This window comes from Leptodactylus fuscus, chromosome 2 (genome assembly GCF_031893055.1).
Source record: "Leptodactylus fuscus isolate aLepFus1 chromosome 2, aLepFus1.hap2, whole genome shotgun sequence".
NCBI classification, from domain to species: Eukaryota; Metazoa; Chordata; class Amphibia; order Anura; family Leptodactylidae; genus Leptodactylus; species Leptodactylus fuscus.
This window is the reverse complement of record NC_134266.1, coordinates 237,455,638-237,479,282: the sequence shown is the minus strand read 5'-3', so window position 1 is coordinate 237,479,282 and position 23,645 is coordinate 237,455,638. Positions and strand designations below refer to the sequence as shown.

The window sequence follows — 23,645 nt, the reverse complement described above, 5'->3', positions numbered from 1 at the left end:
CTAAACAGGTTCAGACCCTAACTGAGACTGCTGCATCATCCCCAGCTGTTTTGGCACCTTACAAGGTCAAGATGTTACTCCCGGATCGTTTCTCAGGGGACCGTGAAAAATTTGAGACGTTCAGGGAGTCTTGTAGCTTGTATTTTCGGATTAATCCACATTTGACTCAGGCCCAAATGGTGGGAGTGGTTATATATCTGCTACAGGGGGATCCACAAGCTTGGGCCCTTAAACTCCCTCCTGATGCTGATGAGTGGTCTGATGTGGAAAAAATTTTTAAGTCCCTGGGCTCTATCTATGCTGAGCCAGACCACATTGCGCTTGCGGAATCTCAACTCCTCACCATGCGGCAGGGAAAACGCTCTGCAGAGGAGTATTGGTCTGAGTTCCGTAAGTACAGTGTAACTGCAGGTTGGTGTGAGTCAGCTCTAAAGGCTCACTTTAAAAAAGGTTTGTGTGACCGTGTTAAGGAGCTCTGGGTTGATCACCCAGATCCCCCGACGCTTGAGAAAGCCATGACTTTGGTGGTCCGTATTGACCGCAAGATCCGAGAAAATTTAAAAGAGAGAGTAGGGTCTGTTGCCTCCAAGTTTTCTGTCTCTTCCTCTCTCTCCTCTGAAAAACCTACCTTTCCTCCCATCACTTCTGGTGAGGAACCCATGCAACTGGGAGCTATGGACGCCAAGACACGACGAGAGCATTGTCTCAGGAATAACCTGTGCCTGTACTGTGGTTCCCCTGGTCATGTCATCCGAGACTGCTCTATCAGACCCTTGTCACCTGCGCAAAAACTTCAGTGCCTGAGTGGTAATCAGAAGAACCACTCAGGCAACCAGGTATTTGGGGGGAATAACAATAAGATGTTGTTATCTGTGTCTTTGTCCTCTGGGGACAGGTCTGTTTCTGGCAAGGCCCTAGTTGACTCTGGGTCTGCAGCAAATTTTATTAAATATTCAGTTGTTGAATCTTTGGGCATTGAGCTTTTGCCACTTGATACACCTATGTCTGTTACTGGAGCAGATTCTACTCCACTGGCCAGGGGTAAAGTCAGGTTTAAAACCCCCTTGATCTCTTTGCAAGTGGGTTCTACACATTCAGAGGTCATAAGCCTTTTTGTTATGGAGAATCTCTCTGCTGATGTTATTTTGGGGTTCCCCTGGCTGAAGCTCCATAACCCTATTTTGGATTGGGGTAAAAAGGAGTTGGTAAAGTGGGGAGATCAGTGCTCACCCCACTCTATTGCTTTACATTCTGTAGATTGTGTCACTGTGGAGAAGGTCTCAGCTACTAAAAGTTGGGAACGCTCCTCCGGTATTAAAACCTGGTGGTATCAGAAACGCCGGATGAATAAAAAATGTTTGCCTGGTTCTCAAGCGTCTGTGGTTCAAGCAGAACCAAAATACAAGGCAGGGAAAACTCAGAATCCCTCTAGAACTGGTTTGTCTGGTGAGAGTCCGGTGGCCCCTCATAAAAGGGGGGGTACTGTAACATCTCTGCCTGTTCGGGCCTCTGCGCCACCCTCTACTCGCATGCTGTGGCGCAGGAGGCGTGTGCAGTTTGAGAATCTGCTTAAAGTTTTTAGTTGCACTGTGTGAACACGGCTCTAGTCCTTAATTGGATTTGCACCACACCCGTCTTCTGCCTAGGTTGCCTCTGTCCATTAAGTGGTTAATCTGGCCTTGCCCTGTGATTGACAGCTGCCTTTCTGTGAACTCTGGGCGGGTTCTTCCTCCCCTATTTAGTCTTGGCTCACAGTCACACTGGTTCCAGTTATTGCCCTAGCTTTCTGGTTTATCTTGCTGTTATTTACTTGTATGCTAATCCTTGACCTCTGGCTTTCCTACTGACTATTCTCTTGACTCCGATTTGGCACTGCATCGCTCTCCTGTTACCGAACCCTGGCTAGCTGACCTCCCTTTGTTGTTGTACGTCTTGTCTGCGTTTTGTGTTTCACGTATTCAGGGAGGGATTGTCCTCGTGGTTGTCGCCTATCACCTAGGATAGGGTCTGGCAATAGGAAGGGCAAGCGGGGGGCTTCAGTTTAGGGCTCACTGTCCCTTGTGCCCCTCCCTCCAGGGTTTGCCAGCAGCTTCTGGGGAATTATCATCTGGCTATTCCCTAACAACAGGACTCTGACACTGACCAGTATAAAACATAGGGCCATCCCTTTAGTATTGCTCTTACTCAGGGCAATATGGACACTCCAGATGTGCAGGGTGCCATGTACTGATAGACTTTCAGTATGTGGAATAAAGATCTTGAATTTTTATCTTTAAAGAGGACCTTTCACTTCCCAGGGGCACATGCGGTGTAATACACCGCTAGAAAGCCGACAGTCAGTCAGGAACGCCCCTCCGCGCTGTACTGTGAGAGGGAACGTTCCTTACCGTGCAGCCATAACACTGAGCAGTGAGTAACACCCCCCCCCCCCAGTACTCTTCTATGGATGAGTACCATCAAAAGTAGGGGAGGCATTCCTCACCGCTCAGCGTCATGGCAAGGCAGTAAGGAGCGTTCCCGCTCACAGTACAGCGCAATAGACGCTACTGCTAGGAGGGGTATTCCTGACTGACTGTCGGCTTTCTAGTGGTGTATTACACCGCCTGTGCCCTGAGTAGGTGAAAGGTCCACTTTAATGGTACTGGACTGATCAAATCTTCCTATGCATGCTGTCACTTGTAGTCCTACAAGTTGCCTGCACATCATTATACTGGACTGCTGATAACCTGGAGAAATATGTATATATTTGTATATATCTACCTGACTCCTATATAGTTAGAAGCAGATTTGAGAAGTGTTTCCATGCTGATACCACACTATACCCATAAATCGCATGAGTGTGATGAGACTCCCCTTGTGCTGTCTTTGTAAAGCCAGAGAAAGAGTCATAAAGTTGGCTGCATTAGGGGAGCTATAAATGACAATGGCAACTTACAAACTGTGTGTTTATACACTGGTGTATAGAGTCCTACACAAGAATCTCTACCATAATCTTATAACATTAAGCTGTACTATATAGACTTTTATATAATGTGTACATTGCCTTCTTCTCTGCCCCCTGGGATATTCTGCTCTCAACCATCGCCTAATCTTGTGCTGCACTTTCTGTAGATGAGCCTTGTTGATGGACTATGTTTCTGACCATGGAGGAAAGTTATTACAGCGAGTATCACACAAATAATTAGTTATTCTATTCCCACGCATTTCATCATTATCTACAAGGGTTTTATGAAGTCAAGTTCTGCTCGCTGCAATGACTCATCTCCATTGAGAAAAACATGATTAAATCAGCTTTGCTCCCGCTGATATTTTTCATTTTTATTTTTGTCAAAGTATGTATTCTGAGAGGTAAGCAACGGTAGATACAGACACACAATAGACAGATCCACCTCCTTGTGCAGTCTAACCCTACTTTCTTATGTGGTTAAAATAAAACAAATAGATTCCCATCTGTTCTTGAGCTTCTTCAGTCCTTTTGGGTGCATTGACACGGAGTAACGCAGTGCTGATTCTGGCACGATAACTCACTTAAGAATCGGCGCTGCAAAACAGAATCCCATTGACTTCAATGGGTTCCGTTTAACACACGTAACACATTTTTTAACCCATTGATTTCAATGTGTTACGCACATTAATCAGAACCCATTGAAGTCAAAGGGATTCTGTTTTGCAGCGCCGATTCTTAAGTGAGTTATCGTGCCAGAATCAGCGCCGCGTTACTCCATGGCAATGCCCCCTTTGTTTGGACTCTTGTATGAATCAGGCCTTACTAATCTCTTCCTTGAATACTATATAAACAACCATACATAAATGGGTTATACCATGAAAGATATTCACCCTCTATCTACATGAATGGTGGTGGTGATGGGGTTCGGCGTCCACCAAGGGTGCGCCTGCCATCACTACTGCTCACCCGTCAGCAATTTACAATTTAATTAGAGGATAAACCTTCTTAGTGGTATAATCTCTGTAAAGGGAGTCTATTGGGTTCAAAATGTCTCCACATGGGGGCCCGAAAGACTGAGAGCCTGTCTGCTAAAAATGGAGTTAACCACAGACCTCATAGAGTATAATGGGTCCACTGGCTGTCTGTCGGGTTTCAGTATAAGGGTGCATTCACACTGAGTATACACTGACTGATTCTGAACGTTAAAACATATCCAGAATCAGCACGTACAAAGCAGATCCCATTAATTTCAATGGGAGCCAGCATACGTCCGCTCCCCATTGAAATGAATGGGCTGCTTTTTTCCCTATTGGTTTCAATGTGATACACGCAGATATCCAAGTGCAGCCATTTTTGGGCACCCTTGAATGACTTGGTAATGTATATCAGCAGGTATTATGGCTTGTCCAATTCTTTTTGTTCTGTTTCAGTTTAGGTTAAAACAACATAGGAAGTCACAAATGCATTTAGGGACAATATCAAGTGCTATATATCCATATCTTTAGCTGAAATTTGCTCTGTGTTTAGTTCGTTCGTGCTCCGTGACCGTGCTGCCAAGGAGGGCTAAAAATATACACATGCCCTTGAGAAATCGTATTCCTTCTGAGAATATGGACAAACAAATTAGTAAGGAACATACAACCTAAAATCTTTCCAGTTACAGGTTTAACCTCAGGCTGCGGATTGAGGTTTGGTTTTAGAGCCAAAGTCAGAAGTAGATGCAGCAGGAAGGAGAAGTATCGTTTCTTCCTTTATATTTCTTGTTTCTTTTCAATCTACTGTTACCATTGATCAAACAACTTCTCTGAAATCTGCTACGAGTAACTCCAGTCTCAAGAATAGGGTTGAGCCGATCTTGAGATTTCAGAATCGTTTTTAAAATCCGATTTTCGATCATTTTCCAGCCGATCGTGAAATTTGCTCGATCGCTGATCGGGATCCGATCTTTCCCAATCACTCAACTCTATTAATGATATATAGATGAATAGGGTTGAGTCAATCTAGAGATAACCTCCGACCTTGATCCCACCGGAATAGATCGGGATTGGAATCCCGATCGTGAAATTTACTCGATCGCCGATCAATCCCGATCGCTCAACCCTACTCAAGAACCAGATGGAGCTCTCAAAGACCACCTGGAGATAACACATGATCAGCAAGGTTAGAGAACCTGGACCTGCAGTGATCAGATGAGCGTTGGGTTGTCTTCAATTTATTAAAGGGATTTCCATCATGAGACAACCTCTCTAAAGGGTCATTTCACTGTATGTTTTTGTATTTTTCAATATTGCTTGTCTTATGACCATGTGACTGATAATGATGTCATAGTGCTGCGACCTCTTCACACAGCTGATCTGTTGGGGCCTTTGGTTTCAGATCCCCATTGATCAGATATTGATGACCTATTCTAAGGATAATTCATGAAAAGATCAGTCCTAGAAAACAAATACTGGTCAAAAAAAATATATATTTTTTTTGAATTAGAGAAACTTTGATGCTACTGTTGAATTTGGCCTGCAAGCCTTGTGAAATAGACTGAGGTATCTCTGTTAGGCTGAGGCCAGAAGTTGCGTAAAAGTTGGATAATTTGGCTTCAACACTGGACTGTAATCCTCACTTATAAGAAGCGTTTTTTTTTTTCTTCTTCTGTTCCTGAATCCTCATACACTGGTCTAGATATTGTCAATTGTTTTCTGGATAGTTGTCTGATCAGTCTGTCTAAATCTGGCCATACATGTTCAGTTTTGGTGACTGACTTGTGACTATGCAAATTGTGATGAGATTGATTGTATGGGCAATTCTACCACCAATATTGACAAGTAACTGGCTTATCAGTTGTTAAAGGGATCCTATCACTCACACACAATTTTTTTTTAGGTACCATGTCGGAATAGCCTTAAGAAAGGCTATTCTTCTCCTACCTTTCATCGTCTTCTCTGCGTCGCCATTACTTTTTAGGCTGATTATCAGCCAACTTGTGCAGACTGCCAGATGAGGCAGTTCAGTTGTTGATGTAGTTAGTTATCAATTGTATGAACGATACATTTCAACGATATCATTGATTGAACAACCCTTCCAATCTAATGTATATGGCCAACTTAATACTTTTTACTTTGCTATAAATGAGAATTTATCAAAAAGCTGTCTGCCATTTATGTAGGAATCAGAGTCGGAAGTTTGCCCTACTGCCTGGAACTAGACATTGTGGATTAATACACTGGTGCTTTAGTTATTGCAGAAACCTTTCCAGAAACCTCATTGATATTATTTTTTCACGTCACTGAATCCATTGCCTGACTGCCATTATGCAATGATATGTAATTCTTCTCTTGTTATACGCAAAGGGATACTCATTGGCCATATTCAACTTTTTTTTTCCTATGAGGTTCCTCCTGATAGTTTAGATTATTTTGTCGAACAATCCCACTATCGATTAATCTGCCCCATGACCGTCCACTTTCTACAATGTATGTCTTATTTCAGCACTCTCCGTTTTTTTGTTTTTTTTTGCCCAACTGCTCCTGTCCTGCTCATGTTCTCTTATTCTCGTATGGAACCAGATTAATGAACTGCCCAAAAATCTGTATTTATGACAATGTGACTGACGGTGAAGAAATTCTAGTAGATTTAAAAAAGCTTTGTAGCCGTTTATGCACATTTCAGTCTGGTCTGTGCCCTTTCCACACTGGAGCTGCCTGGGCTTGATCGCAACACAAGGAAGCTTTAATTGGAAATGATTTGCAGAAAAGGCCGTTGCAATTGATTTCCTTTTCCTTTGTGCTGCAGTGAGTTGAAGGTCGAGTTAGAAGGAGGGCAAAGCAAAGAAATGGGCAAGATTATGTTCACGAGCGGCAGACATTTCAAGCAAAAATAGCATAACAATAAGTATAAAATTTCCCACTGTTCTAAAAATAGAGGGTAGAACGGGTGACCTGTCCAAGGTACTGTATTTTTAAAGGGATTCTACCATTAAAATCTAATTTTTTGTGGATCACACATAGGAATAGCCTTAAGAAAGGCTATTCTTCTCCTATCTTTAGATGTCTTCTCCGCGCTACCGTTTGGTAAAAAATCCTGGTTTACATAGTAAGTACGCGGCCATTTTCTTGTGGCCTGTGGGCATGCGCAGTCAGCTCTGCCCGAGGCCTAGGCATTTGACCCCCGGCGCCGGAAGAAGACGCGTGAAGAGGACATTCCTGAAGAAGATGTAGGCGGTGCTGGAGAGTTCTCTCGCAGCATTAGGGACGCCTCCAGTGCTGCGAGAGAATCATTTACATACAGACAAAAAAACGGGATTTTTATCGAACGGTGGCGCGGAGAAGACATCCAAAGGTAGGAGAAGAATAGCCTTCCTTAAAGCTATCCCTACGAGTTAGTCACAAAAAAATTTGATTTTAATGGGAATTCCAGTAAGATTGTGGGCATGTGCAATTGTACTGTAATGAATGATAGACTTGTTGTAGATGTTTTGCGGCTAGACGTTGTCATGTCTCCATCCAAACCATTAGATTTGTTGTATTGAACCATTTGTGGCCACAGTACTTGATATCTGCAGAACTATAAGTGAACATTGGGCTTTTTCTGCCCTTGCCGATAATTGTAGAATTTCTCATTTTTCAGTTTTGATGGCTTCGTTCTCATTAGCCTGGATTGTCTCTGTGAATGTTCTGTATTATCTGGGCTGCGGAATCTATGACAGATTAACAATTATTATAACAATGATGAGACTTCATGCTCTACTAAACAAGGTTATTATGTAACTAGGAATGGCAAAGCAAGTTCAACATACTGAATTGCTTGTGGATTTGATGGATTTTAGATGGTGCAAAATGCTCACATGACCATTTTTGCATTAAATTCCAGTAGAATAATATGATGGTGGCTCAAACAAGAATGGCAGAGACTACTACATAGATCTTGGCTGCTGCTTGATGCCACCATACTCCTAACAAAGTCTATAAAGATTTCCTGTGTCCCATATTTTCATGAATCTGCGTCCCCAGTCATTATATGTAAAGCACCATGGAATTAATGGTGCTATATAAATAAATAATAATAATATATTGGGGATGAGATGGACCTCACATGGACTCCCTTTCTTCAGGAGACCATTACCCGCCCCGTGTTTTGTCTGCATGGTACGATATATACAGACATGTATTAGTACTTGTCTTGGAGTATGAATATCATAGTTGCTTTAGGCTATTTTTTCAGTATTATATCCTTTCCAACAAAAATCCTCGGATATGTTGCATATAGACTTAGTTTCTAAACCATGGTCCAAGTTGGGCTTCAGTAGTTAGACTTTTTGCTTCATATTTTGGTGGTGCTTGATTTGTTCAGGAAAGTTTTGATATCAGTACCATTGATTCTTGGTTCCCACCTGTGTTCAGGTTCCCATTTGTGGGATTGCCCATAGACCTCATAGACTGGTCAGCTCCATTTCCATCCGAAAAAGATGGAAAAATCCAGAGAGAAAAACCTACATGCAGGTCTTTTCTCTCCACATTTTTTTTTTAAGCGGATTAGACCGGGCGCAAGTGTGAACTTAGCCTGATCTGTCAAAGGAAATAAATAATATAGGTAGCAGGACTGAGGTCTAATGTGTGGCTTTGACTATCTAATACCACAAAAGTGTCAGTGAAGACATGGTACCAGTATATGTTGTCAGGGTCAAACTTTTGGGAGGACCTTAATAAGGCCTGGTTCACATCTGTGTTCGATATTCCATGTGGGGAGTCCGCTTGGGGACCCTCCAAACGGAATACCGTACGCATTGACAAGTGGTGAGTTTATTAAAGCACACAGATCTATAAGACGCACCTAGGTTTTAGAGGAGGAAAATAGGGAAAAAAAATTTTGAAGCAAAAACTGGTAAAATATTTAATATATGGGAGTTGTAGTTTTGCAACAGCTGCAAGGCCACATTGACAGGTGACCCTGCAGCTGTACGGGGATGCATAGAGCGTTTATTTTGCGGGGCCAGCTGTACTTTTTAGTTATACCATTTTGGGGGATATCTATTGCTTAGATCACCTTGTATTGAAAGAAAAAAAAAAAACAGGAGGTGATTTAGAACTTTTATTTATTTCATATTTTTAAAGCTTTTTTTTTTTTTTTTTTTTTTTTTTACTATTTTATTCCCCTCCCGGGGCTTGAACCTGCGGTCACTTGATCGCAAGTCCCATAGACGGCAATACAAGTGTACAGAGTATCGCTACGATCCTCTGCCCTGCATGAAGCCAGGACAGGGGAGCGCAGCGATGTCTCAGGCCCCGGCGTCTATCACTTGCCGGCTTCCGCCTCTCTATTACAGCGGATGCCGGGCGCCACCTTCAGACTATAAGACGCACCCTTCTTTTCCCCCAAAATTTTGGGGAAAAAAAGTGCGTCTTATAGTCCAAAAAATACGGTGACAGAAGTACAGAAGTACTTTCCTCTTCAAATGACTCGTGCGGAAAACACACGGACCCCATTATAGTCTGTGGGGTCTGTGTGCTTTCATTGCTCACCACTTGTCAATGCGTTTGATATTTCGTTCGGTGGGTCCCCAAGCGAACTCCCCAAACAGAATACCGAACGCAGATGTGAGCTGGGCCTAAGCCTGTTGTTTCATATCCTAGTACAAATTGTATTGGGGTAAGATGTGACAAATTTGTCAGTACATTTTTTGCTTCTTCCCTGTCAGTATGCCATTATTTAGTTTAGTATAGTAAATCTGTGAGACACAGGATACCATACCAGCTCCCTGTAAGCCCAGTCTACTTTTTTTTTTTGAAAAGCAATGTAAAAATTAAAAAAAAATAGTGCATCTATGAAAAAGTGGTGCCGCTAGCATATTGATCTTTTGTGCCTACTACCGTATTTTGGTATGTTTCATCCACCTTGAGGATGTGCGCTTCCTATTTACTGCCTCATGCGACATCTGATTATCTCAGTGGGTTTTCCATTTCATTGAGATATAATCATGTCTGAGCACTTCTGAATTTAATAGCATTACAAAGAAGTCGGCTTTGCAGGTTTTGCTTAGGGATGATTATACCATTGTCAGTATTACACTCATTTTCTATGACAGATTTCAAAATATGCACATAAATTATTTTTTTTGTTATATTTTATTTAATTTTTTTTTGTGTCTGCCAGCTATAGTGACAGAAAACTGTATGTATTTCTGAATGTGCTCTGTTCATTTAGAAATAGGCAGTGTCTATGCTAGTGAAGAAATTCTACCTTCTTGTACCACTTCTCTCCAGTTACATACACCACAGAAAAAAACTGAAAAAATTACAGAACTCCGAATCTGTTCTGACCCTGAGGACTGGGGGAGGGGTGGCGCTGATATTGTATATTGGGGTAGCACAGTGGCCCAACGGTTACAGGACTGGTTTAAATCCAGGCAAATATAACATCTGCAAGGAGTTTGGATGTTGTCCCCTTGGTTTTCTTGCACACTTCAAAGACATATATAGGGAATTTATATTGTGAGCCGTATATGGGACAGTCTTAGTAGTAATAATGCTTGTCTATATGTGCCCCTTTACCAGTAATCTACCCACTACATCTTTTACTTAATTTACCACAATCTCCCGATGAGTGGAGCCAAAGCTTCTCCCTGCTATTAGACGCAGCGACTTCATTACACCACCTGTGCTGGGACATCTTGTGTCGCAGGAACTTTGCAGCTCCCTGCTATGTTATAGGTGTTCAGCTGCATACTGTTGTAAGTGGAGCTCTCAATTTGAGTCATCAGACCAAAAGCCGGTTGCACTGGATCTCGGGCCCTTTTAAGCCAAGTTTGTGTCCGATGTAATGTCGGTCATGATAGTGTGGCACTTCATAAGATAAGATAATCCTTTAATAGTCCCACCATGGGGAAGTTCAGTGTGTTACAGCAGCATGGATAATACAGTAATATAATACAAGAAAGAACACATACAAGCTCTGAATAGCAGATGGAGAAGATACTAGGAGTCATAACAACTAAAAAGAAAAGAAAGACTCAGGATCATTTAGTTCTCTGTGCGGAGTGATCTACGCTTAGCCAGATGTTGATTATACAGCCTGACCGCGGTTGGGAGGAAGGATCTCCGAGTGCTCCATGGTGTTGGTTACTGCTGTGGTGCTTTGCCTGTTGTATGGTGGGACTTGGAGCTATGGAGCCTAAGCTTGGCAGCAGGGGTGCTGTTCGGCTACTGCGTGTCTCCACCTGCAGATGTTTTATTGTGGTGGTAGCGAATGACGCACAGTGAGACTCACAAGTATGAGGTCACCTGAGTGGTTATTTGGCTTGTGTAAGTTGATCAAAGTGTATACTACGAACCTCTAGATGATCTTGGTTCATATGCACAAATTACCATCTGCTCACCTCTCCTTCTTTTTACTTCAGTTTCCCAGCATACCTGTCAAGTGTCCAAAATCCACAATCCACTGTGCACCCATAGTAAAATAGTCATTGATATATATATATATATATATATATATATATATATATATATATATATATATATATATATTTTCATGTACTTTTATATTATTACATGACCTTGCTTTCTATTATTATAACACTTTCATATATTGTTTCACAGAGATCTGATGAAGAGGCTGTTGTAGACCAAGGTGGCACCAGCTCCATTCTTAATATTCACTATGAAAAAGAAGAGCTTGAAGGTAAGATTGAATGCGAGAATATGTGGCTTGAGAACCAGAATGTAATGATGTGGGTTATGTAAATGGTAGCTTTGTTATATTCTTAGTGTGTCCAGCAGACTTCCATTTAAAGGGGTATTCCCACTTCACATACTCATCAGTCTTTACTGCTGTAAAATCTTTTCTTCCTGGTTTCTTGCATCATTTGGTGGGCGGGGTTTCACATGCAAGCTGCCGTTTAGCTCTGCCCCCAAATTTGCGTGTAGCTCCACCCACCCATATTGGACTATGAAGTACAGGCAGCAGCAACTCCATTCTGTGTTACATACAGAGACTGCCTGTCTCTGCCATAATGAACACAATTGAATTAGCTAGCCTGATAACTAGGAGAACAGAAGAAATGAAAGCAGCTCCTCTCCCCTATCTGAGAGCAGGAAGGTCATGTGGTGTAGACACAGGAATAGCTAGATACACAGGCTCGCTCCCTGCACTTAGCCCCTCCTCCCTCCCCTGAGAGCAGCAGATATATCACTTGACTTTTGAGAAGATAAGTCAAGGGCTGTGTCAACAATGAATTGAATAAAGTAAGATAGTGGACAAACAAAGCAGTTTTGCTGAAGCAGTGTATTTAGGAAAAGTCTTACATCCACATTAACAAGCAGTATAGATAGGATCCTTGTGATGGGACAACCCCTTTAAAGACCATTGAGACCCTTGTTGTTTTGTGTGTCCTTGTGTTAAACTTGTATTTGGTGACTAGATTTGGAGCACTTACTGGAGGGCCTTTTGCTCTTGGAATAGAATAAACTAAATAACCAGTGTCAGTGTATGCCAGTGAGTAGGCCTGTGCTTCTAGGTGGGCCTTGTGGGATGGAACCCGCAGTACAGGATTTTTACATATAAATACACGAGACTTGGTGCATTCATATGTATATTGGGGAGATTTGTGAGGATCGGCAGAGGATGTGATGAGACTGCGCCGTATCATGAGTTAGGTACAGAGCCGTAACTCCTCCTGGGTCCCAGTGCAAAATCTGTAATGGGGTCCCTACCTACTTTGTGGCATTTAGAATAGGGGTACATTTTATGTGGCAGGGGAACATTTGAGGCCCCATCAATGGTCCAAAGCCCAGAAGTGACTGTTATCACAATACCCCCTATAGCTATGCCCCTTGTTAGGTGAGCCCTCCTGGGGTCCTTTCTTCTAGGTAGAAATCTATGCCAGTTCATTGCTGCCATAGATTTTGCCATCAAAAAAGTGGTGTAAAATGATGATGACTATGGCATAGGTGGAGGCGCACATCCAACCCCTTTTCTAAAAAGCAGCAAGGTTGGTGCAGTATAGCTTTTTTTTTTTTTTTTTTTTTTTGATGGTGATTAAAAAACAGACTTGCATCTCCACCATTGTTTTTGTTGTTGTTTTCATGCAGTAGAAATATCATGATTTGAAACCTAAATCTGCAGGAGGCATCGGTCTTCCTGACCTTTCTCGTTATTACGCCGCCATCCAACTAGGATGGTGGTCTAACCTCCTCTTCCCACTGCAACCCACGACCCTAGAGTCGAACAGAACTACCTTAGCCACTTTATGGATCCCACCGACTAGGCCCCGGACTGCTGCGCATAGTTCCCTCATCTTGTGCGGCGCGATCGAAACGTGGAGGACTCTGTCTCAGTCGCTAGCACCATCCCCTTCTCCATTACTTCCTGTAGGTCTGCTACCCAACCTCCTGAAGTTGGATATTACAGAAGATGACAGTCTCTGGACGCTCCTGATGGACATAACGTTGGCGGATATTGCCTTGAACGAACAAACCTTATCCTGGGAAAAATGCGCATCTCACCTTTCCGAAAATAAACTCTCCTTCTTGCTACTAGAGCGCGTTCGTTCTCTCATTAATAAATTTAACTCCGTCATGAGAGTTCGTACATCTCACACCGTTTGAAAAGGCCATTCTCTCCAAAACGAAAATGCTGAGGAAAACCTCGATTCTCCTGCATCGTTACGTCACCCCACTTAGCTCCTCTAAACCGACCTTCCTCACCAGCTGGGAGATAGACCTGGGCATCTCTCTTACCGAGGAGGAAGTACAGTGTACCCTTAGACAATCCCATGGCCCCTCACCATGTATCCGTCTTCAAGAGTGCCATTTTAAACTCTTGTCATGATGGTACCGTACGCCTGATTGGCTGTTCCAGAAAAAACTGTCCCCCTCTGATATATGCTGGCGATGCAAATCAGAATCCGGCACGTATCTTCAAATCTGGTGGACTTGCCCCCTGATCAAAGACTATTGGATATCCATCCAAAACCACATGAGAAATATTCTCAAACGGCAGATTACTCTGTCGCCCCCAACAATCTTTCTCTCACTCCCTTCCCCCTCTTTCAAACCGCATAAAGACATCTTGGCCAACTTCCTTCTCTTGGCTGCTAAATCCCTAATACCTAGATTCTGGCTTCAGGTATCCTCCCCTCCCATATCACTCTGGTGGGAAAAAGTACGAGAAATCTCACGTTTTGAAGCGCTACTGCACAAATCACGAAGGAACTACGACTCATACCTGAAGACTTGGACACCTTTGCTTAAGTATCTAGACTCTCAGTAGTCGCTTCTGGCTCCCTTATCACCTCATCCCTCCACCCCTTGCCTGGATCTGCAGATGGCGGTATACTGCTCTGCCTCTTGGCAACCCCGCTCAGCTCTTCTCCCCATGTCCCTGATTATCTTCCCTTTACTAATATACCCCCTCGTCTTTTTGCTTTCTTCCCTCATCCCACCACTTTGCTTCCTCTTGATTTTCTGCTTCACCTCTCTCTTCCCCCGCTCCCCCATTCCCCCTCCCCACTCCTACACCTCCCCCCCCCCACTCTTCCTGCCTCCTTCCCCTCCCCCCCTCTCTTCCATACGCTTTCTCCTTCCTTCCTTCCCCCCCCCTGTTTCTTTGTTTCTTCATTCTGCCCATATTATAGTTGTGGCCACTTTTTTTTCGGGTTACACTATTGTCGCTTCCCCTTACGCAACCCCTTCTCTCACCTCCCTCTCTCTTGTAGAAGGAGCCATACTCCAAAGACAGTCGAGAATATTTAAACAACTGACTCTGGAGAGAATCCCTTAGTCTGAGTCTACTGGTTCTTCTATACTCAATGATTTTCTCATCTTAATGACTTCTGTCTGTTTATATCCAATGTTTCTAATCATACATACCTGTTGATTAGATTCAGTGACATGACCATTTGGGTTTATAGTACCACCATATGTTATTGCTCTTTTGCCCTATCACATTGTATTTCTCTATCTTTGTTTAGTGTTAACAATGTAGGCCTTATCTATGTTGGCTTCCCAAAGCATATCTGTGTGTTATATTTGCTGTAAAAATGAAAAAATTCTAATAAAATAGTTTGAATTAAAAAAAAAATAAAAAAAATAACATGATTTGTACAAATATAGTTACACCAAATTAGTGTAGTTTTTTTTATGTCCATTAGTACTTTTGCACAATGAAAACATTTTCCCTATTCTGAGCCATGTTTTTTTTTATTTGTGGGACAGCCTAGTGAATTTATTCTTTTTGGGAAGTTTTTAAATTCATTTTTAAAATAATCTTTATGATTAAAGGGATTCTATCGTTAGAATCCTGTTTTAAGCTAAACCCACGTAGGAATAGCCTTAAGAAAGGCTATTCTTCCCCTACTTTTAGATGTCTTTTCCGCAACGCCATTCCTTAGATATCCCAGTTTTCAGCCACATGCTGATTAGTTTTCTCGCAACACTGGGGGCATTCCCAGTGCTGCAAGAAAACAATCCAGTGCCGCCTTCTTCTGTTCACCTCCTTCGCCTATTCTTCCTTTTCCCATCGCACCTTCTTTAAAAAGCGCCGAATGCGCATGTCAGTCACCATTTTCCTGTGGCCTGAACAGGAAAGAATAGGCGGAGGCCGCAAACAAGAAGAAGGGGCCACCGGAGTGTTTTCTAGTAGCACTGGTGACGCCCCCAGTGCTGTTTGAGCTCTGGGGACCGCCCCCTGTGCTGCGAGAAAACTAATTAGCATATGGACGAAAAACGGGATGTCTAAGGAACGGCGACACAGAGAACAAATCTAAAGGTAGGAGAAGAATAGCCTTTTTTAAGACTATTCCTACTTGAGTTTAGCTTAAAATGGGATTCTAATGATAGAATCCCTTTAATAATCTCATGCCCAAAAAGGAATAGCAGGAGTCTTTCCTCTACATTTTATTCTTTATTTAGTGGCCTGTCCAGGAATTGACTAAATGAAAAAAAGTGACCTTAACATTGCAGTATCCACTGGGCGTTACAGTAGGGAAAGCAGCTCTGAAGCACAAAATTCTGCTCTAGCAAGTGACATAATGTAAAGATTAACATTCATGACCAGATTTAAGATTCAGATAAGTTGAGATGTTTTAGAAAAGAGAAATTGACCTAGTTATATGAAGTCTAAAACTAATCAGTTCTGAATATTGTTTTTTTGTTTTTGTTACAATTTTGAATTCATTTTAGGAAATGTGATTGTTTTCTGTTCTGTTTTTTCCCCCCTGACATTATATTTCACACTAAGACATAAAAAGTAGACCTTTCAGAAAATCAGCGTGCCATTGTTGTAATTTGCGTTATTGTTTACTTATGTTTCTATGGGAACACAGCTTGATACTGCGCCAAGCAATTTACCCACAATAAATAATGCATAGCTGCACCCGGCCTATTACACTTCAGATTGTGCTGTTTTTGTATGTCGGAGCTCAGTAACAGTCAGCTGGGGTCTCTAATTATCGTGGCAGGGTTATCCCAATACGTCAAGATGTTATCAGCTATAAGTGCATATCGGGAATTGTTTGTAGGGAAAATGGGAGTTTTCGTTAATAATCATTTCAGAAGCTATGAAAAAAAAACAACCTGATTCTGTCTGTCACATAACACCGGAACCCCAACCCAAATTGATAACCTAAATATGGAAGTGAAATATGCAAAAAATAAAAGCCTTTACTCAAAAAAACTACGACGACTGATAGTAGAATTATTTAGTGCTTTCATTGGAGAGACTTGGGAGAGTCTCCAAGATGATATCACTCGGGTTCTGTCTTCTGACAGATCACTATAACATATGAGAAGATACAAGGTAATGCACTAAGGTGCACATATATTATAAACAAGAAGCTAGCTGGGTTGCTCCAGAGGACAAACCCTGTCTATTTGCACATATGGAAGAAGCTGGGTTCCCCTCAAAGGACCCCGCTGTATCAACCAGAGTGGAGAACTGTATAGTAAAACTATCACATTATAGATGTCATGCAGTGGCGTAACTAGCAAAGATTGGGCCCCCAGCAAACCTTTGACTGAGGGCCACCTCCCATGGCATAGTGCTCCCTTTCCAACACAATATAACACCCCATTTACACACACTATAATGTCACGAACTGGCCTCCAGACAGTATAATGGCCCCTCCAAACAGTATAATGTCCCATAGCAGCCCCTCCACCCAGTATAATGTCCCACCGTGACCCCTGCACACACACAATTATGCCCCACCGTGACCCCTGTACACACACAATTATGCCCCACCGTGACCCCTGTACACACACACTAGTATACCCCACCGTGGCCCCTGCACCCACTATTTTGTTCAACAGTGGCCCCTGTACACAGTATTATACTCCATAGTGAACCACCTGTGAAAAATTCTTATACTCTGGGGTGTTTGCAGTCCTCAGGATATAATGAATGGAGACCCAGGGAAGAATACAAATATAAAAAAGAATGTTACTTAACTCTCCCGAGCTCCGATGCACTCCCTGCTGCTTTCGGCTCTTTTCAATGTTGGTGCAGACATCATGTGAGCCAGACCAGCGTCATGATGCATAATGACACCGACTTGGCCTACGTGACGTCACGTGACATCACCAAACAGACCTGTAGACACCTGGAGATTGCTGGAGTGCAGGAGAGGTAAGTAACATGGTTTCAGTTCCCTCACCTCCCCTCCCATCATTATACTCTGGGGTGTGAAAAGATTTTGTTGGGGTTTGTGGGCTGTGGCTTACCAATCCCTGCTCTTCCAGACAGTCGCTTCCACTTTCCCTACTGCCCTCCAGAGGGCCCCAGCAACATTATATGGTATACAGAAGATGAAGCGGAAGGAGCGGGAATTGGTAAGTAGATAGGGCCTGTTACCTGCTGGGGTTACTCCAGAGGGCCCCCGAATGTCGCAGGTGCTGTGGCTGCCGCTACCGCTGCTTACTCTGTATTTACCCCGCTGCTGTTATGTAATATTAAAGGGGTTGTCCAGTTTCAGACCAATATTAAGAGGCAAATGTTATTGTTTTGTATAATGAAAAATTATACAATTTTTCAATATCTTTCTGTATGAATTCCTCACAGTTTTCTAGATCTCTGCTTGCTGTCATTCATTCTGCTTATTTCCAGTGACTAAAAGTCAGAGAATGGTCATGTGATTTGCAGTCCATGTTCATGTGATGAACACAACTTATTGGTCAGTCTGATTACTATGCTGTGACTATTAGGAGCAGTGCACCTGAGTGTCCATCACATGATCATGGACTGATTTTTATTGACTGGCAGTAAGCAGAATGAATGACAGCAGAGATGTAGAAAACCGTGAGGAAATATAGTATCCTGGAAAAACCTTTTGTTACTCAATATTGGTCCGAAACTGGACAACGCCTTTAATGTCAAGTCTTCAGCACTTTCAATTTCAGTTATATAGTGACAAACTAAATAACTACCACTATGGATTATAGTCTATAAGGAAATAAGTGTGACATAAGAAGTCAATGGGAAAAATATGCAAATCTGTTTGCCAGGACGTAATTAGGAAAACAGGGCCTCTGTTTGCTGTCTTTTAGGACAGCCCTCTTAACATCATGCATGACTTTTTTCAATAAACCAAATAACATAATGGGGGGGGGGGATTATTGCAGAACTAGTATTTCTATTCTAATGTACTTGTAGTATACAATGGTTCAGCCATGTTTTACATAGAACATGATACCGTAGTATGTACAAACCTGCATGAGCTTGTCACCCATTCAGCATCTGCGTATACACATATAAAGTGTATTTGGGTGCAAGAAGTTTGGGGGATACTAATGAAATGAATGGAAAAAGGAATCAGTCTAATCTGTTCTAAGGAATAACCTAGAGGGGGAGAGGGAGAAAAAAAGAAAGGAGTCGGATAAGGGATTGTGAAAGGCCTAAAAATGTGTTCTTGGGAGATGCTCAAAACACTGAATTATCCAGGATTAAGAACAGCTGGTCCCACTCAGATCAGTTACTTGAGGCTACTCCGAGCAGAACTGGAGTAACGGTGCCTGGCTGGTATGCAGGATATGGGGTCCAGGCACAACCCTGAAGAGCTTATCTGTGTGGGCAATATGTCGGCCCACACCAACTAGAAGTCTATAGCCTGTGCTAAAAAAATAAAAAAAATTTAAAAAAATCCCTGACCACTCCTTTTAATCTGATTGTCCAGGGTAGACATTCCAGAAAGGTGGTGCAGCATAAGAAAATTCTGAGAGATAACGGTGAGAGTAGACCATACATTCAAGAATTTTTTTTTTCGTTAGAAGGCTATTTACGGCATGTTTACCTGATGAAGATAAAAGACTGGGTGAAAGCGAGAAGTATTTCGGTTATGTGACTAGTGATAGCCTTGGCAGCTTAAGTAATCCCATGTCCTGTCTAAATGCCTTGTCTAGTCACCTCCACTCTTCTAACGTGCCACTTCTGACTAGATAACTCCTGACCCTGGGCCACTTCTAGCACAAGTGCCTCTATGAAGCTGGTTCTTAATATGTAAGACAGTATATATTTAGGATGCTTGTACACAGTGTAACCTATGAGGTGTGGTAAGAGCTCTGGCCAAGAAGCACAAGTCAAGAACTGCACATGGCTTACAGCATATAACAGCGCTGTAACTAATGGTGTTTGCTGTGAAGAATTCAGCAATTTTTGGAACCAGATTTTATTTTTATGTGTATTTAACAAATAAGAAGGCTTGGATGGTAATAAACTGTTTATGGGAAATCACAACAACCAACGTATCTCCCCTGTTGCTGCACGTGTAATGTGATGCTGTATACTCTGCAAGGAGGCTAAGGCTTAGTTCACGCGCAATTCCACGTGTGCATATTCTGGCAGCCGCAACGGGATGTCGGTGAAGTGCACGGCATCCCGTCGCAGCTTTCCGCTCCGGATTAGGCCCGAATGAATGGGCCTAGCCCGGAGCGTGCTGCCACGAGGCGGACACCGCAGCTGATTCATCCACGAATTCCGCCTGAAGAAAGGGCAGCTCGTTTCTTTTTTTGCCGCTAGCAGAAAAAAGAACGCTAGCGGTCTGCATACACCACCATTGTGAGGGGGCGGATTATGACTTGGATTCCGCGCCAAAATCCGCCCCCTCTTGCCCTGTGTGAACGGGGCCATAGAAACATCCTTGTAAAGTTACATGCAGACCTACTGAATGTTTTAAGCTGCCTGGCAGTCGGAAAGAGGTTAAACAGTGGGATTTATATTATGTACCTGTATGAAGAGAAGAAAGATGGGTGTTAGATCCCTGCCATGTAGTAGTACACTCAGTCATGCTGACTCCCAGCCTTTGTGCCACTCCTATGTACACATCCTCTGCAGTGACTAATTCAGCTTTCCCCGGGAATAACAGCTGTTGCCTGCAAGGCCAGCTTCAGAGACAGCAGCAATCTGCATGTAGTTTTCCATGACATCATCTGCAGTGACCCCTTACCCCCAGCTCTGCATGGAGGTAAGCCCCCTACCTGCTCAGCTCTATAGCAGATGCTATACCTGAAATGCTGGTGGTTATGCACAGACCCTAAACGGTATCATTACCATATTGGTATAAGCCTTCATTGTAAATGTCATGTGTGGGTATGTGTGTGTTTATAAATAATAAAATATCTATATAATCTGTGTTTAAAAAATTAAACACCCGCTCTGCCTCCAAGAAGAACAAAGTGTACGCACCAGGACTCTATTATCTTACAAGTCATATATGCAAAAATCAGGTAGGAATCCCAGAAAAATACGGTGAAAAAGTGGGATATATTATTTCTCTAAGCCCTTTGCACTAATCTGAGGCTTGTGTGCATGTAGATGATACATCCTTCTGCACCTTACACGTTATTCCTGTGTGGTTGGTGTGACGCGGACCGTCCATTACTCCCACGCCTTGTATAACTAATCTAAGCGTTAATGTGCTGTTTCCCAACTCTCCGAGCTATTGAACTGACTGTGTATAGATTGGTCTCTATTAATAACCTGCTCCGCTGGAAAGAGTGGCCTGTTACGTAAACATTTTCATACATCCAATAATGTCAAGGAGATGGAAGCCTAAGCAGTAAGGAGGGAATATATCTTAGGATGGATATAGACTCTCAGTGACACATTTTTATCCCAGTCCTACTGACAGATCATTATTCTTCAGCTCTATTTTAAAACCCTACGCAGAAGAAAAGCGGCAGCGAGATGAACATTGGGTCATTTCCGGCAGCACATTGCTTTCAGCAAGCATTTTATTGCTAAGAGGTTTTTATTCGCATTTATTCCTCTATTTACGACGGCATATTAAATGTAATTGGTATTTCTGCACTCCGCAGTATTTCTCTATTTAAGTGCACAACAAATATTACCCTGATCTTTTAGATGTATTGTCTTATTGAATGTTAAAGCTGGATTAAATATTATTTTCCACATTGGTAATTCTCTTGGATTGAATATAGAACGGCATTTATAGGGGCCCAATCCGCCATCTGGATACCGCATGATATAAGACACCATATTCTATAATTTGGTACCATATAATACATTTAACAGATAGCTTTTCCAGATGATGCTCCTTTTTTTCATCAGATTTTTTTTTTTTTTTTTTATCTCCCACAATCATGGTAGACAACATACAAACATCGATCATAGATCAAGAGTATGACAATATTCTAGACAGAATCCATACAGAGTTTTCAGAAGTCTCTGTACGTAAGATATTGGGCAGGACCATGCCAAATTCATCTGTGCTTCAAGGAAAGGCAGCCATGGGCTGGGAATGGCCCGTTCTCCATCATCCTTTTCCGGCATTATGTAGTATATATAGCAATTGGGACAATAGCACAGTCTTGGTGAGATTGCATTATCATACCATGGAAAATCTTAGCATAAAAACCATCTAGCAGAAAGATCAAGAGATACGCATCCTGTGGACAGACTGTAATCCTAATTCGAAGGTACATGAATTACCGCATAACCTAAATATGCATATAGATCATGGGTAATGCGGGAGTAATTGGGTTTACAGGGAGGAGAATAATTTTTCTCAATTAGGCTCTAGTGTGGACTAACTACCAAAGGTTGTAATGAAATCCTTGAACGAATCAAGAGAGATCCCGCTGGTTGCCCCCAAAAAGTAGCAGGTCATCAACTTATAGTGACACACACTCTAAGGGCCCGTGCACACAGAGTAAACGCGCGCTCATTTTTGCATAATACACATGTAAAGAATACACCTGTAAAAATCAGACTCCCATTGACTTCAATGACATTTTTTACACGTGTAAAAAAAACATGCAAAAAAACCACGCTTTTTTTGCATGTTTTTTTGGTGCGTTTTTTTACACATGTAAAAAATGTCATTGAAGTCAATGGGAGTCTGATTTTTACACGTGTATTCTTTACGTGTGTATTATGCAAAAATGAGCACGCGGTTACTCCGTGTGCACGGGCCCTAAAGCCTGTAACTTATGGGGAGCCCTTCAGCAAACAGACCAGAAGCTCAGTAGCCAGAGTGCAGAGGAGGGGTGACCCGGGGCAACTCCAACACAAAACTAACCAATAGTCCCTTGTTGGCCCTAAATCAAGCCAATATATATAGAAGTTTTACATAGAGCCAAACCACATTTTTTCCATGACCATCTATACATACCGTAGTTTCACTCAAGGCTGTCAAAGGTTTTGGTACTGTTAAGAAATAGTATGGCTTGAGGTTCCGTAACCCCAATGGTGAGCTGCAGGCTCAAATAGTACGTCAATAAGTTGATGGCCATGGAAGTTTGTTTGTTCTGCATGGACCACTAATCAAAGAAGCCAACCTGTGATAAATGAGGGAGGTCAATCTGCAAGATCTGTAAGATTCAGGCAATTTTAAGTCATTGCTTGGTTTTGGTAGGACAACTATAAGGACCTCCCATATAGGTATAGGCAGAGACAAGGAAGTATAGTAGTACCTCTCAATATTGGATCTCTGTTGTGGGATTGTCTGAAGAGCCTCTTTAAGCTCTTCCAGTGACAGAAGTGTTATCTAGATCAGCCTGATTCGTTTCCAACAGAGTGTGTAGTGGGTCTAGGAGACATATTTCAATAGTGGAGCGTTCTGTCCAACAGTTTTGAAGGAGTAGACTGAAGGTGAGTATAGAAATTGTAAAGGGCATGGAGGATGACCTAACCTGTGCTATATGAACCTAGTCCACCTGTACGCTCACATGAGTGGCCAATAGGTGGCCCTCTGAGTGACTCTAAGTAAAACCAGTTTGGTGATAGTGAGGGCGCTCCTTCTTCAAACAGTGGCCTCCTAGCTAACTTTCCCTAATACCCAGCAGCAACGAATGCATGATATACTGCTACACAGAAATATTACAAAATATTCAAGGATCAGAAGATCTTGGGCTCAGTTCCCCTCATGAGACATCAAAATACAAAATGAAATTGAAAAAACAGTTTAAAGAATAAATAATTAAAAATAATAATAAGTAAAAATATTTCCCATTTCAAAAATAAACAGTGTAAACCAAAGAAATAAACCTATTAGGTATCACTGTGCAAACTATCAAAAGTTATTTATCCTGTCCAAACGCTGTAAAAAAAACCTAAATAATTCAGTGTGAAAATTAATGTTTTGGTCTCCTCGCCCCCCCAAAAAAAGCAATTAAAGTGATCAAAAAGTTTTCCGTGCCAGAAAATGGTACCAAGAAAAACTACAACTTGCCCTGCAAAAAAATAGCCCTAAAATAACTGT

The 23,645-nt window shown here is 42.2% G+C and overlaps 1 protein-coding gene across 1 annotated transcript in view; it reads left to right on the top strand.

Annotated features, from left to right (window-relative positions):
- Nucleotides 1-23,645, top strand: part of LOC142195826 (electroneutral sodium bicarbonate exchanger 1) — a 159,421-nt gene that overhangs the window by 61,297 nt on the left and 74,479 nt on the right. Inside the window, exon 2 of the mRNA XM_075265880.1 lies at nt 11,533-11,614. Coding sequence (XP_075121981.1) covers nt 11,533-11,614 — 82 coding nt within the window. The remainder of the gene's footprint in view (nt 1-11,532; nt 11,615-23,645) is intronic.